The sequence below is a fragment of the Erithacus rubecula genome, assembly GCF_903797595.1.
Source record: "Erithacus rubecula genome assembly, chromosome: 1".
Taxonomy (NCBI): domain Eukaryota; kingdom Metazoa; phylum Chordata; class Aves; order Passeriformes; family Muscicapidae; genus Erithacus; species Erithacus rubecula.
In genome coordinates this window covers 78387354-78407853 of record NC_136658.1, presented here as the reverse complement: position 1 = coordinate 78407853, position 20500 = coordinate 78387354, and the positions used below count along the sequence as shown (strand labels likewise).

Sequence of the window (20500 nt, the reverse complement as noted above, 5' to 3'; positions counted from 1 at the left end):
TCTTCCCCCAGGCTACATTCCCCAAGAAGCAGTCCATACTTCTTTCCAACGCTGGATATATCCAGCAATTTGTTGCACAGTCTCTGAAAATCATCTATGAGGAAGCAAAAAATAAGCACTACTTTCTGAAGGTATACTGTAGCATTTCCTGTACTCAAGCTTTGGGGGGAAAAACAACATTGATATGCCCAGTTTTAGAGCATGATTCTGATAATACCAAGATAGTGGGTTTTTAATCCCCATACAGCCATTTATTGAAGAGTTGGACTCAGTGATCCTTGAGGATCCCTTCCAATTCAAAATACTCAGTGGTTCTGTGCACCTAGACAGCCTCAACAGAAAATATTCAAACAGCAATCTTTCTGATGCTGTAGCAGAAAAAGCTGAGCAGTAGCAATATACTGAAGCAGTCCAGACACAGCTCATTCTGCTTTGATTTGCATACAGATGAAGAGAGAACCCTCCAAGAAAGCATTTGCCTAAAAGCTAATGTACAAGAGACATACAAAAATTTGCAAGCCTACATGATTATGAAGCTGTCACCTCTTTCTGGAAATGTAAGTCAGTTACAAGATCAGGAGAGCCTTAGCTTTGTGAAGTGGGTGACTTAATATGAGTAAAGTGAGTCAGAGACCTACTCTACTGATAAGATCAGGGCATTGCCAGATTCTGTCATGGAAGTATCCGGAATTGAAAGCAAGTACACAATTACATTGTCTATTGTTACATTTCAGAAGTAGCTCATTCTTGCAGGAAGCATTTTTAACAAATGAATCAATAATAAAAAAAAAATAATCCCTCTTAAGTTTACTTCCTCTGCTCAAGAGTCCACTTCAACATTGTGTCCGATGAGCTTTGGAAGAGTCCTGCTGCAAATGTTGGTATTAAACGTTGGGTCATTGTAGTTGGCTGTCCTGTGGCCTTTTTTGCTGCACTAACAATTATAAAGTAAGATAACAAAGCAAATTCTTTTTTGCTTTTTTTTTGCTCAAGCACTGACTAGTAAATGTGAAAGAGTGCATCTACAGTTTCCTTAGAAATTGCATACAAAGCATTGGAAAGCAGCCAGGCAGATATTTGGAAATGGCACATTCAGGGATTGAAAATTTAACTATTTACAGCCAAGCAAGACTGAACAGCAAAATCAGACCACTTAATTTGAAATATCTTTCAAGCTACGACTGATAAACACATTTATGGCTTTCATCTCACAGTAGCGACAGCTCAATTCCCACATGGCTCCTTGCTCTCCAGTGACAGGCTGCTATACAGAACTGACAAGTTAAGAGAAACACAGTACTTTGGCAGATCAGACCCACAAGTTTAGATGAAGACAAACTTTTTTTGTAACATTTATCTTACCTAATGTCAGCTATCTCAAGGTACAGCAATTTTGAATACATAATCAAGCTTCTCTTACCCTGACATGGCAGCAGCCTTTTGCTCCAATAAAGCAAATATCAATATCTACTGTTGCAGATAATTACTACTTTTCCCAGTTACTATGACGGTAGCCAGAATCTAGGAAATATGTGGTGTTATTTACCCAATGATGTGATTGAGACCCTTCTACTTGGGTTAACTTTTTGCATGCTCATTAAAGGAAACAGATTAAGAGAATTCTGCCACTAACACTACAGCCTAGGAAGGCACATTACAAGTTTCTGTAGATTAAAGGGAACAACTATAGAAGGCACTCCATTCAGCCTGGAATGTGACTGGAGCAAAACTGATAGGAGCAATATAACACTGACATACAAGGATGGTTGCCTTCACATAAATGTTATTAAACATACTGAGATAGATGTATGTGTATTAACCATTTGACAACTAGTAACAGTTGCAAGGAAGATGTATAGTATTCATACTTTATATATCTTAGCATTCTACTTATACCAGACCACAAAAGCCACTAATATGAAGTTCAGACATGCCTATGTAGGGACTTCAAAATGGAGCTCAGACAGTTCCCAGGTAATTAATCTGGCTTATCTGGCAGCAGATTATTCACAGACAAGTCTGAGAAGACAAAAATATTAATATTTCACATTTGTCAGTATTTTTCTCTATCTAATAATGCATATATATATATTTGATTGCTTGATATGGCCTGTTCCTTCTTTATATACATATCTGTATCACATAGTCTCATAAAAACCTGAGCTGTGCCACTCTATATTGATGGGGCAGAGAAATTGCACAGTGTCCTCATCAAAACTCATTCCCTCAGTTACCCTTCCTGGGCAGTGTAATACATTTACTTCATCAAAATTCAAAATGTTCTCCTGCTTCAGTCACTTTGATTGATGTCATTAATGATAATGAACCACAGAACAGAGTAAATGGTGAGTGACAACATGCTGATGCAGCTTCCAATAACACATGCAGGATTAAACAAATGAAAAACAACAAAAAAAAAAGCCTTAGAACTTACTGTCCAAAACTTTATGAAGTACTGCAAGACTGTAGCAGCAACAAACAAACAGTACAGTAAGGAATACATTAAAAACAGGAGGAAGAATTTGTAGTTAGAAAATCCCACACAATTATTCACCCTAGAAGGAGGGGAAAGAGAAAAAGGTTACTAAGGTATACAAAAAATAAAACAAACAAACCCCACAATACATTCAGCTTTTGCAGAGCAAAATGTGTATGATGTCACTGGTATATCCAAAACATTCTGGCACCAGTGTTTCAGCTTTTTAAGCCACTATTTTGACGGAAATTTCTTTTCTGAGGCTGAATGATTTGGGCCTCACACAAATTTTGTCCTCCATGATTCTGTAGGACAAGACTTGAGCTGGCAAAGCATTACAATACAGACAGTTTCTACAGGAAGCAATTCCCACTACGAACTAACTGCACCTACTGGTAGTAATGTTTTACAAAGTGATAGCAGATAATATTTTTACTGACTACCAGTAAAAACAAGCTGCAGAAGAGACTGAGTGGGTCATAGATATCTAGAATCGAGAAATGACTCTCCCATTGCAGTGTGTATCTCCTCTCCTGCTAACACCAATAGAGTATGGGGAAAAAAAAAAATGCAAAAATAAATAAAACAAGAAAAACAAAAGAAAGAAATGCCTTTTCTCACAGGTCTCATTAATGTCAAGGTTTTTCTATTCAAGGAGAAACTGCACAGTTTGGATGACTGGACTTCCAACTCTACGCTCCAACACACATTAGGAGCAAGATTTATTCCCACCTAATAAAGAACTTCTGTGAGAATCAAGATTTACTTCAGAAGTGCATTTCTGAAGCAGCATCTAATTCATCACTCTTATACTAATTTTTAAAAAAAATAAACTTACCATGGACAGTGGTGGTCCATTTTTAATACACATCTGAAAGAGAGATTTTTCAGCAAGTTAAGACAAAAATATTTTTTCTAAGACACATAACTTTAGCTTCTACAGTTTTAGGTGTTGTTTTTTTTATTGATTGATTTTTTTTCAAGTATTTTGCCCTACTGTATGTTTTTCAAGCTCTTCTCAATCATACCAATTCTCTATATTAGAGCAGCTGTTCTTTCACCAAAAAAGATCGATTGAGACTCAGAAGAGTTATGAAGAGAGTTTATTAAATTAGCATGGGGAGCATTACTGAGCAACATTGTGTATCAGTTCATTAAGCCACACTAGTTTTATGTGCACATAGAGAAAACAAATCCAAAGGATTTTTCAGGGTTGTGTGGATAAGGTGTGTTAGCCTGGCATTCATTTCAACTAAGTCTACCTTAGGGCTATTTTTGCTACCATTTTGTTTGCTGCTTGCCTTTTCTTTTTAAAGCTAATGGAGGAAAAGAGCAGCACAAAGGGCAATTTGAATAGTTCACATGCCATTTTAATCCAGTTTTAATCTAAAGGAGGATACCAGACATTTTAGACACAGAAACATTCACCGAATTTACTAAGAAATTTGATTTTAGCCAAAAGATGTGTATTAGGTTCTTCAATTAATGAGATTTCCTCAAGCTCAGCCTACTGAAGTCTCACGCATAGCCTCAGCATTCAGTGCTTGTACAGACTCCTCTGATGACTCACAGTGAAAATAGGGAATAGCAGTGATGCCTTTGAAATATTAATGGCATGTGATTCTACTGTCAATTTCTGAGATAAATATTTTTAGCATTATTAGTAAACCACATATGTTTCAAAGCTACAGAAACAAGATACAATGATACAGTTCAATAATAAGCTTTTGCTCGTGCTGGTATTTCAGACCTACCTTTCTTTACTTTCACTCTATGATTTTTTACTTTTAAATTGATTTATTTTTTAATATAAGCTCTGTTTTACAAAGCTACAAGCAGGTTTCATAGAAAGTTCTGCCACTTTAGACAATATGGCTGCACCATAATATTGCACTAATGGAAGGAACTGACTCACTGAAGGCATGAACACACTAAAGTGATGATTGCAGGAAAGGGAAAATCTGTAATTCCAGATGCAGACACTTACACGTCACATGCAGAACAGTGGTGGCAGCGGTCGGGTTTGATCAGCTGGCATCGATCACAGTATCTGATTGCTGTATTTAAGTGCAAGGGTCAGGTCAGTAGAACTCATTTGATTTTATGAAAGCTTTTCCCCCTTAACATGAACTGAATCTTTAAAGAGCTTCCTGCCCTCCCCTGCCACACCTGCTCTCACAGACTGTCACACACCTAATCTCATACGATGTGTACTTTTTATTTTTTAAAGAAATGTAACATATGAAAGTATTCAAAAGAATCTCTTACTACTCTACTGAGTCCATTTTCATTTACTCTTTGATTCTCAAGTCTTCTTCATCTTCTGGCACAGGGTACTAAGGCATCTCATTTTCAACCTTCTGCATTGGCTCTCTCTATCCACTTCACCAAACAATGATCTAGCAGACTGTTCAGTAAATCAATTCTTCCTCATCTTTCCTGGATATTTTTAAACAGACCTTCAGGTTTTTCTCAAAGGAAAAGACACCAGCACAGGCAGTTTGAAAACAGGAGAAAAGCCAACACATATAGCTAAACAGAATTTATAAGCTTCCCAGATCACTCCAGGAACTTAAGACTGGGATTCTCTTAAATGGAAGCTTGTATTCAAAAGAACCAGGTGTCCTCAGACATTGTTTGGAACAGTCACAGTAAACTTCGGCAATGGTCATTCCAAGTAGTTTATGTTTTTGTAAAATCTCTAAAGGGTTGCTAGTTTCTAGAAAGAAAGATATAGACACATATAAAAGCTATAGATTTTTAAAGAATATACATATGCATAAGACAGCACCTTCCTGAGTGCTATAGATCTATAAATTTGAATAAAATGCCTACATATATTAGAAGCAAATCCAGAAATAGTCTATAACTAGACTTGTACTGTATTGCAGATGGGAACAAAATAACATTTGTTTTTAAATTTCCAAAATATATTAAGTAAGTTTCTCCTCCCGCTGAACCAAAACAGCTCAAACAGAAAAGTTTAAATGGGGATAAAATTGATTATTAAATTGAGCAACACATTTGAATTTCCCTATTTCAAGCTATCTTAGCTATATTTCTTTGCTGTGTTTATTTTTAATTGCCACAGCTGGAGATAACTGCTGTCATCTCTCTTCTTGCTAGAAGATAATTTTTTTTTAAATTTCAAGTAGTGGCTTTAGGAAAGAACTGCCGTTTCTGTCAGGGGGATTAAACACCAGGACAAACAAATAACAAAACATCATAGCATTTGCAATATGTGCTTAATATATTGTTCATTCAATGGCAACAAATGAATAAACAGCAACTTCAGGAGCATAGAACTATCTTTATATCTCACCTCTCGATGCTGTTGTCGTATAGATAGGCAAGTCTTTAGCAGCTCTTCTCAAAATCTCCTGCTGGGATTCTGGTCTCTCTTCTTTTTCATATTGTTCTTTATCAGCTTTTGACAAGCAGAACTAAGAGGGATTGAAAGAATGGATAGGAGGGAAGAGATTAATTATTAGTTTGCTTTCCAAGAAAAAGACCCCTTGGGTGCTATCACCCACTGACCCAAAAGCACCACTTAAACAAAAAGAAGAGAATGCTTCAGGAATTACAGGAGAGCCTTAAAACTCTTTGTCTCTGGGTATATTTTCAAGAAAATAATCTTTATTTCTGTTCCATTAGCTATAGTATTTTCTCTTCAACACAAGGGAACACAGAGACTCATGGTGAGCTTTAAGGTGCATACCTTCCTTTAATTCTTGATAAGCATAAATTAAGTAAACTGTGAACAAGAGGAAGGTGCAACAGTCCTTTGCTGCTACAATGCACTGAAGTTCTTTTAGTCCACTTCCTCTCTAATACAGAGATGGGTACAAACCAGATGGGGAGGAAAAAGGCAGGCAGAGGGTGTGGTGGGCTTCACAGTTCCAGCACAGAAGCTGAAAGAATTTAACTGGAATTTTAACTTGGGAATAGTCAACACTAGTCTCAAAATTCTTAAGTTGTATTGAAGGCAACTTCAGCAAAGCCTGTACCATTTGAGGCTGTGCTACAATTCTGAGTAAACCCTGACAAGCATTCCATTGAAATCTCACTGAAATGTAAGCCTTTACCAGAAAAACCTGGAGAGCTTTTACTCGTTTGTGAAACACTTAGTTTGGTATCCGCTGAAACAGTATTTACCAGTAAGCCTCACAAAACCCAGCATGCTGACAAGGCCCTGCGCACTGGGGGCTGAAATGACTATTTTCTTTGGTATTTTTTCTGTTCCAAAGCACTTCTAAACTCTGAGCTTCCTGCATGGACAAGAGCCCTCTTTATAAGCACACACAGACAAAGCATTCATGGTAGAGAGTGGAAAATGCTATGTGTGCAGCTGGAACAAAAACTGGCTTAGTGTGGTTTAGTATGATCGTATTTTCCTACCAAAAACATATGCACGATTAGTTCACATGGATTTTCCTCTCATCCTGTACTTTTTCCATTTTTGGATTACAGTCAGTTGGCAAGCAACAACGAAGACTTCACTTACAGCAAGGAGGAAGCTGTAAGACATTGCTGCAATTTCTCTGAGCTATCTCCTAACCCAGAATTCAAGCAAGATGCCTCACAGCTCACAGAATCTAGTTACGCCTCCTGTCACATGTAGTATCATCCCACTTATTGAGCCTACGCACCCTTCAAGGCTGAAACATGAAACATATTTAAATAATACCCTTTCAAACAACCAGACACTAGAATTAATCTACATGAAGGGTGAAATTAAAGTTTAACATTTCAGCCATCACAAGAGTTTGACCTCATTATTTAAATTTAATCACTCAGCTATTTAATCAAGCATGAAGACTGGAGACAATCACATCAAAAGTTTAAGACAGATGTGAAGCATCATTCCAAGAAACAGTGGTGCAATACACCTTAATCCCTACTACCCTTGTGAGTCTGCTAGGTGATGCAGGTCTCTGTGACCTGCAATCAAGCAGAGGTTGCAAGAAACATGAGTACTCCCTCTAGATGACATTTCAAGGCAAAACATTAATGCACAGAAAAGGAACCAAATAACAAGATTTAAACATTTTAAAGTTTGTCCAAGTAACATCATAGTATTACTCTAAAAATCCTGGATAGGATTTTGGTTTTCCAAAAAGCTATATTTCTGTTCTAATTTCAGAACTTAATAGGGCTGTGAGACCACAGTCTCTCAGGACAATAGCAGGATATGTTCAAAGACATCAAAAGTTGTCTGTTACTACACAGCAAACAGAATTCCCAATGAGGTTCAGCAGTTCTTATTGAAAACAGAAAGAATCCCTTTGTTTCCTTCCTCTTTCTGGATCTTGTATAATGCTGATTATTCTTTCTTAGGACAAATGTACAGGGATTACACTAAGACAACAGCAGCTGCAGAATATTTTTTTTAGTTCAGTAGTAAGATCACAGGATGTTATTTGTTTTGCAAGAATGGCAAATTTGAAGGACTAAAAATATATACATTTACACTCTCACACAATGGAGAGATTCTGAAGTCATGTTTGTTTTTAAGTATAACCAGCAAAAATTACTCACTGGTACATGAACAGAAGGGATTTGCCCAGAAACAGAAAAAGCGGTGCTGGGTTTTTAATTAGGTTGGTTTTTTGCTTTCTAAAAAAAAAACAAAACAAAACGGGGTGTTTATTTTTGTTTCTCTGGTGGGAGAGGTTTTTTGTCCTTTTTTTCATTTAAAGCTAGCTGTAGAAGAAAATTTTATTAAATCTGATCAATCTCCACAGTTAATATACAAAAAATCCATTACGTGCCATATGCCCAAGCCATCCCCTTCACTTGCTGAATACAAAAAACCTGCTACATCATCACTGCAACTACAGGAAAAGTAGTGTCAGAGTAAGTTTGCTATTGATGAAGAATTCAAGCATATAGTAAAAGTTACTAGGTATTAGAGTTAACAGCAGCTCTAGTTCATACAGCTTTATAAAACCTAGAATAACACCATTTCAACCACATTTTAACTAGTTCATCTGCTTAACTTTACAATTTTCCTGCAAAACCATTCCAGAAAAAGCAAAACCAAATTACTTTGAAGCCAAGCCAAGAGTTTAGCAATTCATTGAATTATAGAATCATTTAGGTTGGAAAACATCTAAGGTCATCAAGCCCAGCCATAAACCCAGCATTGCCAAGTCCACCACTAAACCACATCCCCAAATGCCACATCTATACATGTTTTCAAACCTCCAGGGGTAGGGATAAAACCACTTCTCTGGGTAGCCTGTTCCAGTGCTTGTAAAAACAAGCCTTTCAGTGAAAAAAAAATTTCTTCCAATCTAGACCACCCCTGGTGCAACTTAAGGTCATTTCCTCTTATTCTGTCACTTGTTACCTGGGAGAAGAGGCTGACCCCCCCCCCCCCGGCTCCCCCTCCTTCCAGGCAGCTGCAGAGTGATGGGGTCCCCCCTGAGCCTCCTTTTCTCCAGGCTGAACACCCCCAGCTCCCTCAGCTGCTCCTCACAGCACTTGTGCTCCAGACCCTCCATCAGATTCATTGTCCTTTACTTACTACATCATGCAGAAATTCACAAGTGTTTTGAGGTGTTTTGGATTATCTAACTCCAAAAATGTACAAATAATACATTTACATATTTTTGCAGTGGACTCTTGTTACCATAAAAGCTGTCTCCTTTCACAAGTTACACCCTTCAATAGCTACATTTAGACTTTTTGCTTAGTTAAACAGCAGAAGTGTTCAGCTTTTTACACTTTATATTCTATAGCTTTAACATACAGATCTCTAAGCCATAATTAAGCATGATAGAACAGTGTTTGCTTTTTCTTCAAAGCATAGGAATAACTCATCTTAAGAATGTTTAAGATTGACATCAGCACTGAATGTCCATCTTGCTGAAAACAGAATAAAAATTCAGCCCCCACAGAGCAACCAACACCTCAAACAGTTTAGGTAATTTAAAAGCTTTGTAAAAACAATGAGAAGGGCAATATTCTAAATGCAGTGCCAGTATTTAATCCTTACATACACACACATTAGAGAAAACAGAAAACAAGGTAATCCATCCCAGGCTTATTTGAATTAATATGTTTCTTTTTCAAAACAAAACTTCATCATGCATTCTTTTGCTATTATACAAAGCTTCTTTAAGTAGTTCCATCTCAGTGTTCCTAAACCTTAACCTATGACTAGTAAGTGGGTTCAGTACTCCAGGTCATAAGTATACATTACATTACTACCCTTTCTTACTCAAACAATGGTTTAAACTGTCTAAAAAGGAAACATAAAAATGTTGTCACTGTATTTCATTTATGAGTTTAAAAATTTCAGGTTTCAAGCAAATTACTTCATAGCATATCACTGTACAAGACTGCCAAACTTGTGATGATTTAAACACACACTTTGTATAAGGAAATGTCATTACACAAAGCATATGGTATTTTAAGAGTAACTTGATCATTTTCATTCATGATACACTGTCATGCTGTTCTAATTTAGACAATGAGAAGGGAAAGGTGAATCATGCAGTACTGCAAACAAGTTTCATCACTGAAAACAGTTCAGCTATTTATGAAAAAGGCATTGACATTTTCCTAACATTATATTTACCTCATTAGAGGGGGTTGCAGGAGATGTGAAAATTGTCTTCCCATAGGACCATACGAACATGACGAATGACAGATGAAAAACTACAAGGTAGACAACTGCAATAAAATACAAATAAGAACTTGGTGAATATAGCTGAAAAGAACAATAAATAAACCCCCCGATCTTTGAGGATGGCTAAACAACCACACTTAGCACTCTAAGTTCATTTAAAAAAATTAAATAAACACCCACCCTCACTCCCCAAACGTGATGGCTGCCTTTCCTCAAGGAAATAATGTTTTTATTATAGATTCACAAAATGACCTTGAATGCTTCCAGGGATGGAGCACCTACAACTTCTCTGCGCAACTTTTGCTGCTGCCTTGCCAGTCCCACAATAAAAATTACTTCCTTAAACTTAATTTATACCTTCCCTCTTTCAGTTTGAAGTCATTCTCCCCTTGTCCTATCACTCCATGTCTCTGTAACATGTCTTTCCCCAGGACCCTGTAGTCCCTTTCAGGTAGTGGAAGGTGCTATTAAGTCTCCCTGGAGCCTTCTCTTCTCCAAGACAGTAAGTCCCAGCTCCCTTAGTCTGCCTTCAGCTGGAGAGCTGTTCCATTCCTCTGATCATCTATGTAGCCTCCTCTGGACTCACTCCAGCAGGACCATGTCCTCCCTGTGCTGGGCCCCAGAGCTGATGCAGCACTGCAGGTGGGGTCTCAGTAGAGCACAGCAAAGGGGCAGAATCCCCTCCCTCTCCCCTGCTGCCCACATTGCTTTGGATGCAGCCCAGGACATGGCTGGCTTTCTGGGCTGCAAGGACATGCTGCTGAGCCATGTGGGGCTTCTCATCAACCAAGAGCCTCATATCTTTCTCCCCAGGGCTGCTTCTCAATCCATTCTCTACCCAGCCTGTACTTGTGCTTGGGATTGTCCTGACTCATGTGCCATATCTTGCACTTGGCCTTGCTGAACCCCAAACCCCAGAACTGAACACAGCCTCACTTCTGGCATGTGACTAATCTTTTTGGATAAAGATGATGCTGTAATTCTGTTTTAGATTATCACAAAGCAATTGATTACTTACTGACCTACATAACTCAATTTAATTTCTACTTCTAACAGAAACAGCACAGTAATGTGCCATTACAGAAGGCACTGGTCATCAATGACAGTTAAAATCCCCAAACAGGGGTATGGAGAGTACACATCCACTTATGCCAGATGTGAATTAAAGATTTTCTTACTTTCTTCTTTCAAATCATCTGAGAAATACAAGCTGGAAAAGTCCTATTACAGTCACAATGGCAACAAAATGTAACTGGCTTTAGGAGGGAGCTCAATAAATTTTCTAATGAGTTTGCATGATATCTTAAAGACCAGAAATCTAGACCTTATGACCTAGGAAGCTCTTTCAAATCTTGTTTCCTCTAAAGTTTTCTTTTATCACTTGTCAAGAGGAAACAGATCAGTTGCTCCAGAACAGCAAGTCTTAGAGAAGTAATATTAAATATTTATATTATCTTCATTTATATTATCTTCAGTTGCAGTTAAGTAGAAAATTTGACCTACTTTTCTCTACAGATAGAGTCTTCTAAGAACTTTAAGAAGCTGTAAAATGTACTTCATGGATAGCAAAAAAGGCTCAAAACTTTGGGAACCTCCAACAGCTCAGAAAACACTTGTGCACAGTCACATGGGTTTCATTTATAATTTTTCAGGATTTTCACTGTTTATTGCAATGAAAACAAACAAACTGCATTTGAGCTTTCATCAGAGAATTATTCTTTTTACCTTTGCCTCCGACTCCTCCAACCTTAGAGGTAGATTTGGAAAATTTTCAGCTGTGGAGCTGACTGAAAATGCTAGAAACAAAATCCTTTTCTAAAACCATCCCAAATCTGTGTCCTGATAGGAAAGAACTTGTGTATTACTGTAGTAGGCACTGCATTATTAGTTGTCTGTTATTAAAAACATACTCTACCTTCAAACACAATGTGGTTAAGCAATTGAAGCATGAGAAAATTGTTTGGAAGAGAGGAGAAAAGGACATAAAACGAGTGGAATCAGTGGCACAGATCAGAACTTTGGTGGAGAAGAGGGTGGGAAAAATTGAATAGAAGGAAAGAGGAAATGAGATACAGGGGAGGGCAAGGCACACCAGAACTAGCTTACACAGTAAACAGTTCTACTCTGTCCATAAAAATCATGCCAGAATTCAGATTCTTTTGAAGGATTATTTTCAGTGCACACCCAATGCGTCAAACAGCAGAACCTCAAGGCTTTGTCACAGCTTGTAAATGCCCCTAAAAGACAGAAAATAACAGGGACCATGTGCAGCTGCATCAAGAGTACAGATCTGTGCCAGTGCTACCACTATTTATTAGATAGAGGCAGCTATTGAAGTACTCTCCATGTAACTGAGCTCTTGCAATCTGTCACCATCATTAAAAGCCAAGGGCTGGTACTCAGTAGCCAGTGATGGGCATCACCCAGGGAAAGAGCCTGCAATTGGCAGACAATAAAGCTTCACTCTGAATAAATTCTTGCTTCTTTTCCTACTTCCCATGCTGCCATTCCTACTGTGATCATACATAACTGTCCTGTCAGTGCTCCCCAGGAAATGAGAGGGAGGGAAGATACCATTTTTAACAGCTTTACTTTAGCAGTCCATCTACCCACCACTTTGGCTATCAGCAGCTCCTCTACAGATTACTCCCTGAAGAATCTTGCATCTGTCTCCAGTACAAATGTAAACCAGATTCATTCCTAGCAAGCTAATTTTCTTGTAAATACAAGCTAGATTGAAAATACAACAAAAACCTCAAACTCCAGTATCTGCCAGTTAGCCAGACTCAGAGTCACAGGAAGTCCTGGCTAAACTAAGGCCATCCAGGATTCGTGGTGCCATGCTGCAACTAAGTGAAGTTGGTTCTCTTTAAAGGCACTATAAAGTTCACTTTAAAGGCATACTATACCAAATTTATGGCTTCAGGAAGACAGTGTCTTAAAACATGCTTTCAGAATCTTCTTAAAATATGTTATGCCCTCCCAAGATTTGCCCTTAACATTCTTTTCTGAATCATTCTCAACGCTACTTCCAAGACAGTCAGATTACAGAGGCAATAATATATAACAATAGTATATTACACTGTTAACAGAGATTCAGAGTTGACTTTATTCCCCAATCGTAATGGATATAAAACTAGACAAGAATATAAAATTACAAAATTAAAAAAGAGCCCTAATGGGGTGAAGAAATCACCACTAATTAAATCAAAAGTTGCCATTATATCCAAATCATTTTACTGTAGTACTTATTACACTGAAATATGGAGCAAAACACACTTGCTAAGATGCACATTATTGATTTGCATTGCAATGTTTCTGCTACTTTGGTCTTTCAACCCTTCTGATGTTGATTCCTGGCTATTGTGAGCTGCCTTATAAGAACTTTAGAAAACTTATGCCAGCTTTCTTTTCAAATGAAAAAAGACTTTATCTGTATTTTTAAAATCTACTTTCATGGTTGACTAATTAATGCATATAGGATGCCTATGACATGATTCAGAGTGGGAGGTGCAAAAAGCATGCAGGTGACAGCTATTAAGAGCCTAACTGGTTACACTGATGCTGTCACTCTCATTAATCTTGCATTTTCCTTCTCTAGTAGATTTATAAGAACCTGCTTCAGTCACACAGGCACTGCATTTGAAATAGAGATCTGACTATGTAACACAAATATGGCTCTGCCAGACTTCCTTAACTGATACATAGATCTTGCCTTTCCAGAAGAAATTAGAAATAAAACTTATTCATCTATGGGTCAACAGCAAGTGCAGCAGCAACTTGCAGAATTTTGTGAAGTCAAGGTAAAGCCCAGCTATAAAATGGGATGAAAAAATCCAGTGTAACACAAGTCCACATCTTACATGGCTTACAGTTTATTCTGAAGATTTTCCTACTCTTTCAGTTCTCCATTAGAAATTGAAAAACAATAAATTCCATCAAGATTCCTTCTTTTTACAGTGCTCTGATAGATGTTCACTGCTAGATTAGCTTCCAGTTCTGTGCTCTTCTGCAAAATATTTAAGAGATGAGAGCTTTTACCAGTCTGAACCAGCCTTTGTGGATAGTTAAAGTGCAAATCTGTGCTTAATCTACCACTCATGTTCCCCCATAAACAGGAATACACTCCCAAACAAATATCCCTGCAACAATATGCTAGAATTTATTTTTTTTTTGTTCATTTGTATCTCTATCACTGTGCACTACTACCCACTGTGGCATATACCTGCTAAAAGCAATATGAAGGTTAAAATTTCTCAAAACAAAAACTCAAACACTTGACCTGGAAATTTAAAATTAGAATGTGTAGCCACTTTTGAAATGGTTGTGCTTTGCACAATTCTAACTTCTCCTTAAGAATGGAGTTCTGAGAAATTTGGTAAGCTGTTTGGAAAATATTAGGCAGTACAACAACAATTCATCCTCTTCTAGAAGTCTTTCAGGACACAGGCCTAAATAGAAAATGGAATTGTGGATGTGCTGCAGTTTCTTCTCTCCTTTTTCTGTTCTTACTAGGTACCCATTTAAAAAATAAATACAAACTTAAATCATAGTTGCATTACTTGCATTAGTCACAGGTCTTGTCATCATCCCACGTCTGTGATATTAGAAACAAAACAGACTCAACTGTACAATATTTACCTTGTTTCTTAGCACTAATCTATTCATTACACAGAGCTCACACATAAAGGAGTAGATTTAAACTCTAAGTCCCTTAGGATTTGCATGCAAAGCAGCTATTTCTATCTTCATAAAAACTTTTAAAAATTACCTTTTTCGGCAGTTGAAGAAATAGTAACTGGAAGAGAAAAAAAATAAAGTTAGGTAAATTTGTACAGAATTAAATAATTGGCTAAAAGTGAGATATACAAGGTAGTTGACTTGTTCCAAAGCATACTTCAGATGTTAGCAGAGCCTTCCCACCCAACACTGGGAGTCAATATTTCTCCTGCCAGCCCTTGATGCTTGGAGAGTTACTGGAAGAGCTGAAGGGATGCAGTTCCCTGGGCTAATGAAACAAGCACACTCCACAGACAATTAGACAGAATTTACGTATAATCCCCTTCCTATATGCAACTAACTTGTTTTTCTGAATCAAACAGGCCAACAGGTGTACCACTGGAAAACAGAAAATGAAATCAAAAGTTTTAACAGAAATCCCTGTGCAACTGCTACACATAACCTACTTCCTTAATTTCTCCCACCCCAACTTCTCTCTTCCTGTCACATACCATTTTTTGCTTTTTTTCCCCCCTGACCTGAATGCTTCAGGCATAGTTAAATCTCTCCACCTCCACATCTCCCATAGCCTCATCTCCTTTCATGCCAACAGCAAATTCCATTGTTCAAACCTACTTTGTAAACTGCCTGACTAGTACATCTTCCTGCCCTCAGGCTTCTCCAAAACCTTCATACTCAGTTTATCAGTTCAGGGATGATGCTGAACAGAGAGCTGCTGTACTTGTTGGTTGCTGTGTTCATACCACTTCCTTTGCTGGATCTCTTCTTTGGACACTGAATTACTGAAACTCAATGAGGAAAGGATCCTTCCTGACTCCAACTTACACAGTAAATTTAAGCTTCTGATCATAAGCATGAGCAAAATCTTAACAGAGCACACTGTGCCTCCTGCAGTTTACCTCACTACACACACATTGCTTCCCCTCTCCCAACTCTGACATTTCTACTATCATTAATCTGTGTAACAATTCAAAAGAGCTTTCTCCAGATGCACACTAGACTCTTAAATCTGCAGGGCTTGAGTGTGCATTGCAGACTTCCTTCTGAAGGGCTGCTTTGTTACAGAGGTGTCATTTGACACTTATCTGTAGATATCCACAGAGAAAGGGTCTACAACTGTATAATGCACCTGTGCCTTTTTTTATGGGCAACAAGAGGCATAATGAGATGATATCTCAATGTATAGATGACCTTTTTTTTTGTTCAGACATGTTTTAGTTTTTTTTCTTCTTTCTTGCCCCCATCCCTCTCCATCAAATATCGGTACACAGAAGCAAAGCTAATGGAAAAGGTTCTGGTTCCTTCCACCTAAAAAGGAGGAAGAAATTACCATTTGGAATAGAACAAGGTTGGTTTCAAATTCAAGGAGGTCAATTCTAAAGAACAGCTTCATTTACTATTAGTTATGCATACTTGCACTGCCTGCTCCCATCTTTCTGCCTGAAACTCCACTAAATGCTTCAGAAGTCAAATTATTTTTAAAGCAAATCCCGTGAGTGTTTTTGCTTAAAATTTCACTAATGTGTTATTTCTCCAGTTCATGTTTCCAACAATACAAGGAGAAGATAAAAATTATTTAAAAAGTGAAAAGTAAAGTAAGCTTGCAGAGTATGTTTGTTTTACTTAAAAATACTAACAGTACTTTAGATTTAACTTTAACTCATATCTTAAGTAAACATCTTTGCACACATTCATTCATAAACATGTATTTCCTTGGACAATAAATATTTAAAAGTTCTTAATTATCCTCTGTTGGGAGCAGGAGAACATGGTTATCTTCAAACCTTCAGGAAATCTTCTTGGAAGTAATTCTGGTTAAAGTACTCCTTAATTTTTAGCCTCATTTCTGCTCTCAGCACAAAACAAAGCTGTGAGACAAATCTGATGTTTGAAGACTCAAGACAATGAACCGCTTTACAAGCAAAAATAAGACAAAGAGGAAAAAAAAAAGATAATGTTTTATCACATGTGGGATTTCATCAAAAAGATCCCTAAATAACATTAAAAAAATTAATTAAGCTTCACAGCACCAGGAAGATAATTTCTCTTTCATACATAGGTCCCTTAGGTTAGAATGCAGTTATTAGACTGTGTAGAACAATTTTCATTTGAGAAACCCTTGCAGTCTGAGGAAAAGCCAACATAGAAATGCTTGTGATTTTCACCCTGTCTTAACATCCTCATGAAATAAAAGATGTCCTGATCTCAGAGGCTCATGTAAGCTAAATATTACTGTTTCTACCCTTTTACTGTTCTAATGCCCACTTTCAAGCAGATTAAATGAACAACAACCCTACTAGTCCAAATTCACTCAGCAGATGGCACATGAACAGTCTTACAGGATCTTTATAGTACAAAGGAAAGCCTTTCTTCATGTAAGTTAACAGTCAATCTTTACGTAAAAAAGACTTTCAAGTATTTGCTAGACCGGTCATCTAATGAGAAGCTTTGTACCATCAAGAAATCAATTCTTGCTTTTGAACTCTTCTACATCAGGGAAAAAAAAGTCACAGAACATGACATTGCCATTGTGGGCCCCATCCCTAGCTTGCAGTTCCAAGTTTGCTCACTATTATTTTTCTCCTCTGCTGCTTCTGATGTTTAGATATGGCTGCCAGCTTCTGTTAAATTAGTACCATTTTCACTTCAAACATTTTTGAAATATGGTTTCTTGTTTAGGGCATGGGATAGGGGAAAATCCCAAGGCAGCACTGACTTTTTGCTTATTGATTTTTTTTTTTAAAAACCAAATAAATGTTGCTTTTGATTTATATGTTAACCTCGGGAAGCAACAGCATTATACTCTAGATAGATGCATCAGCAAAAGTCAGTGCCTTAAGCACTGCAATCAACACAAACTGCCCATGATTCATAAACATAAGTGGTGTAAAACAGCTGGTCTTTTGAGGATTTAAAAATATATTGTCATATCAGTCTACTGCTCAGCTATAAAAGGAAAAAATATTCTTTGAATTTGTTTCTTAGTATTAAGTTCCTGGTTTTGTTAGAAGACTTATGCAATTCTGGAAAGATATTGCCAGGGAAGGATAAAACATGACCAAGTCAGTGAAATCTGTAGTTTACTTCAATGCAAAGAGCTCAGAAGCAGGCACTTGAATGCTCAGGCACATGGAGTTTCCACTATGGCCTCAGAACTTCATAGGATTCAACCTCTCAGTGCTATAGCACCAGGGGAGTTGAGCAAAGTGAACAAGCCCTGTCTGATTGACTGCAGTGCAGAGCCTTATCTCAGCTACCTCAGGGTTTCCAAAATCAGTCTGAGGAAGGAATGCAGCAAACCTGCTTGTAAAGAGAGGTAGACAGGCCTATACTGAACTTCATGCAGCTGCAGCTTGCCCAGGGATGTACAGGTGCAACACACTGTTAGCTGGTCCACTGAGCAGCTTACCCACTGGATTTCCCAACATTTTGGGGTCCCTCCAAGATGAAGCACATTATTTGAAGTATGTGGGATCTCTCTACAGAATACTGCCTCCAAAATATACCATACAGCCCTTATTAGGCTGGACTCAAATATACTTCATAACTCTGTCCACTTAGGGGACAAGCAGAAATTGCATGTTTGACTTGGACTTTCACAGACTTTCTAAGTTGTCTTATTTTTGATTTAGACACCTACCATCACCCCTGGCAAAAAAAGACACTTTTTCCTTTGTGGCTCTAGTCGTTGGTTACACTTTGCTAGATATTCTTTCTCACATTATTGTCTGCTATCTTTCATCTCAACTATGTCACAAGAATGAAAGAGGCAGAAGTTTTATCACAGTTTTATCACAGGAAACAATCCTGCAGACACAGGGACATTCTTAGCTGTATAACAAATGGAACTGGGGGAAAATGTCACTTGTTGGAAGTATTCCTCTTGGAGTGTGAACTGATAGAAATGCCAACTTCAGACAGCTTTGGAGCATTTTTTTAAGCTGCTTCAAGGAAACCTCTCGGAATATCTCATCTCTGAAAGAAAAATATGTTGGGGAGCTGGCTTGCTTTTAGTTTCAGGCTTATTTTCAGGGTTGCTATGAAGTGTGCAAACATCTTCCAACTCACTGTGTAATAGGAAAAAACCAAACCTCTCTATTCTGAGGCAAAGAGGTGCTATGATCTCCCAAGACCTTGCAAGAGGCGTGCTAAAAGACAAGACATTTGCCTTAAAGCTTGGAATAAACTCCCTCCCCCCCAATCACATCTTCCTACTCCCCTAAAAAGTATGTTCCAACCATAGCTAGATATGCTTCTTGCAGAGGAGGAAATTCAACTCCAACTAATATAGAAGTATAGCAAAGGACAAGAACTGATCTTGTTACTGAAGTGCTATGCCTACTTCCCCATCCACGCCCACAGCGGCCCTTAGCAGGAGTCATGCTTCAGCTATTCCAGCCTTTCCACAAATTTCAAAGTAATATTCACATTTTGGTTGATGTTCCTTAAGGGTGGGAAGAAGGAGTGATAGAAAGGCATTGCATCCCTTCACCAGATGCACAGCCTTAACTTTCCTCAGCTTTTAATGAAAAGAGTACAAATAAATAAATAAACAAACACACACACATATATATACACATACACACACATATATATATATACAGAGACACCCATATTTTCAGAAGTTACCAGTACTGAAATTCAACAGAAAGGTAAGCACCACTGACATTACCTCTGTGTTTCACTTGTTCAGAAAATGGCATTTTATTGAAAGTGTAACTTAGGTATATGGTTACGTAATTTCCATTTGCAAACACAGACCTTAATCACTCACAAGAAGCCGACAGAAACACTATTTACTGATACAAGCCGCACAATGAGTAAATTTCCTTGAGCAAATACTCACTTGGCTTCTGTTACAGGGCAGCAACAGAACACAAAGACCTTAGCACTTCTCCACCATTCTCTAAAAGCCTTAATTCTGTGACCTTCCCACACCGGGATATTTCTCATTTCCCAAATGGCAGGCATTCACTAGGTGCTCTCCTCCCTTAACAGCTCGGAGTTGTTTTAGAAAAATGACTCAAGATGACTGAGTTGACAGCATCCTGTAGCCAAAAGCCAACGCAGGAAGATGCTGCCAGGTCCCTGCTAAAAGAGGTTCCAGGAATCACACACTCAATTGCCACCATGAATGTTCTTTGCAGAAATTTGAGTCATATGAACCTAGAATTACTTTATCTTTGTACGGTGCTAGATTGATGTATTTCAACTTCAGATATCCAGGAACAGGACAGCTTTCCCCACTCCCAGTGCACTGCCAGGGGATTCAGAAAGCAACACTTTATAGAATGGCGCTGCAGGAGATGCAGCTCCACAGGCCTTTGTGCCTCAGCAGCACTGCCTGGGGTTGGTCTGCAGCATGGCTGAACCATCAGCCACGTCTGACACGATGCCTGTTTCAGAGCTGTGGCCTGTGGTGGACAACTCTTGCTGCAAGGGTCTATAAAGTTACCCCTCCTAACCATCTACTCCTCCCCTAGGGCAGACAAATAGCAAAAGCAAGCACTTGCCTTTGCAGACACTTGGGACCATGCTTGAGCTACTGATGAATTTGGTGACTACAAGCTTGTGTGACCACAAACAGCAGGGCATTGCAGGGGAGAAGGGGGATTGGCAGCGAGTGGCCTCTCACTGTCCTGGGTCAT

General features: G+C 38.2%; 1 protein-coding gene across 4 annotated transcripts in view; it reads right to left on the bottom strand.

Annotated features, from left to right (window-relative positions):
* ZDHHC20 (zDHHC palmitoyltransferase 20) overlaps positions 1 to 20500 on the bottom strand; it is a 45428-nt gene that overhangs the window by 12662 nt on the left and 12266 nt on the right. For 2 of the 4 annotated variants that reach the window (XM_079320023.1, XM_079320020.1), the window contains exons 2-7: positions 14884 to 14910; positions 10062 to 10156; positions 5799 to 5919; positions 4464 to 4533; positions 3315 to 3347; positions 2435 to 2555 (exon numbers count right to left, since the gene is read on the bottom strand). In XM_079320023.1, the coding sequence (XP_079176149.1) occupies positions 2435 to 2555; positions 3315 to 3347; positions 4464 to 4533; positions 5799 to 5919; positions 10062 to 10156; positions 14884 to 14910 (467 nt within the window). Of the gene's footprint in view, positions 1 to 2434; positions 2556 to 3314; positions 3348 to 4463; positions 4534 to 5798; positions 5920 to 10061; positions 10157 to 13975; positions 14092 to 14883; positions 14911 to 20500 lie in introns of those variants that run through there. The other 2 variants (XM_079320021.1, XM_079320022.1) reach the window with 2 other exon arrangements.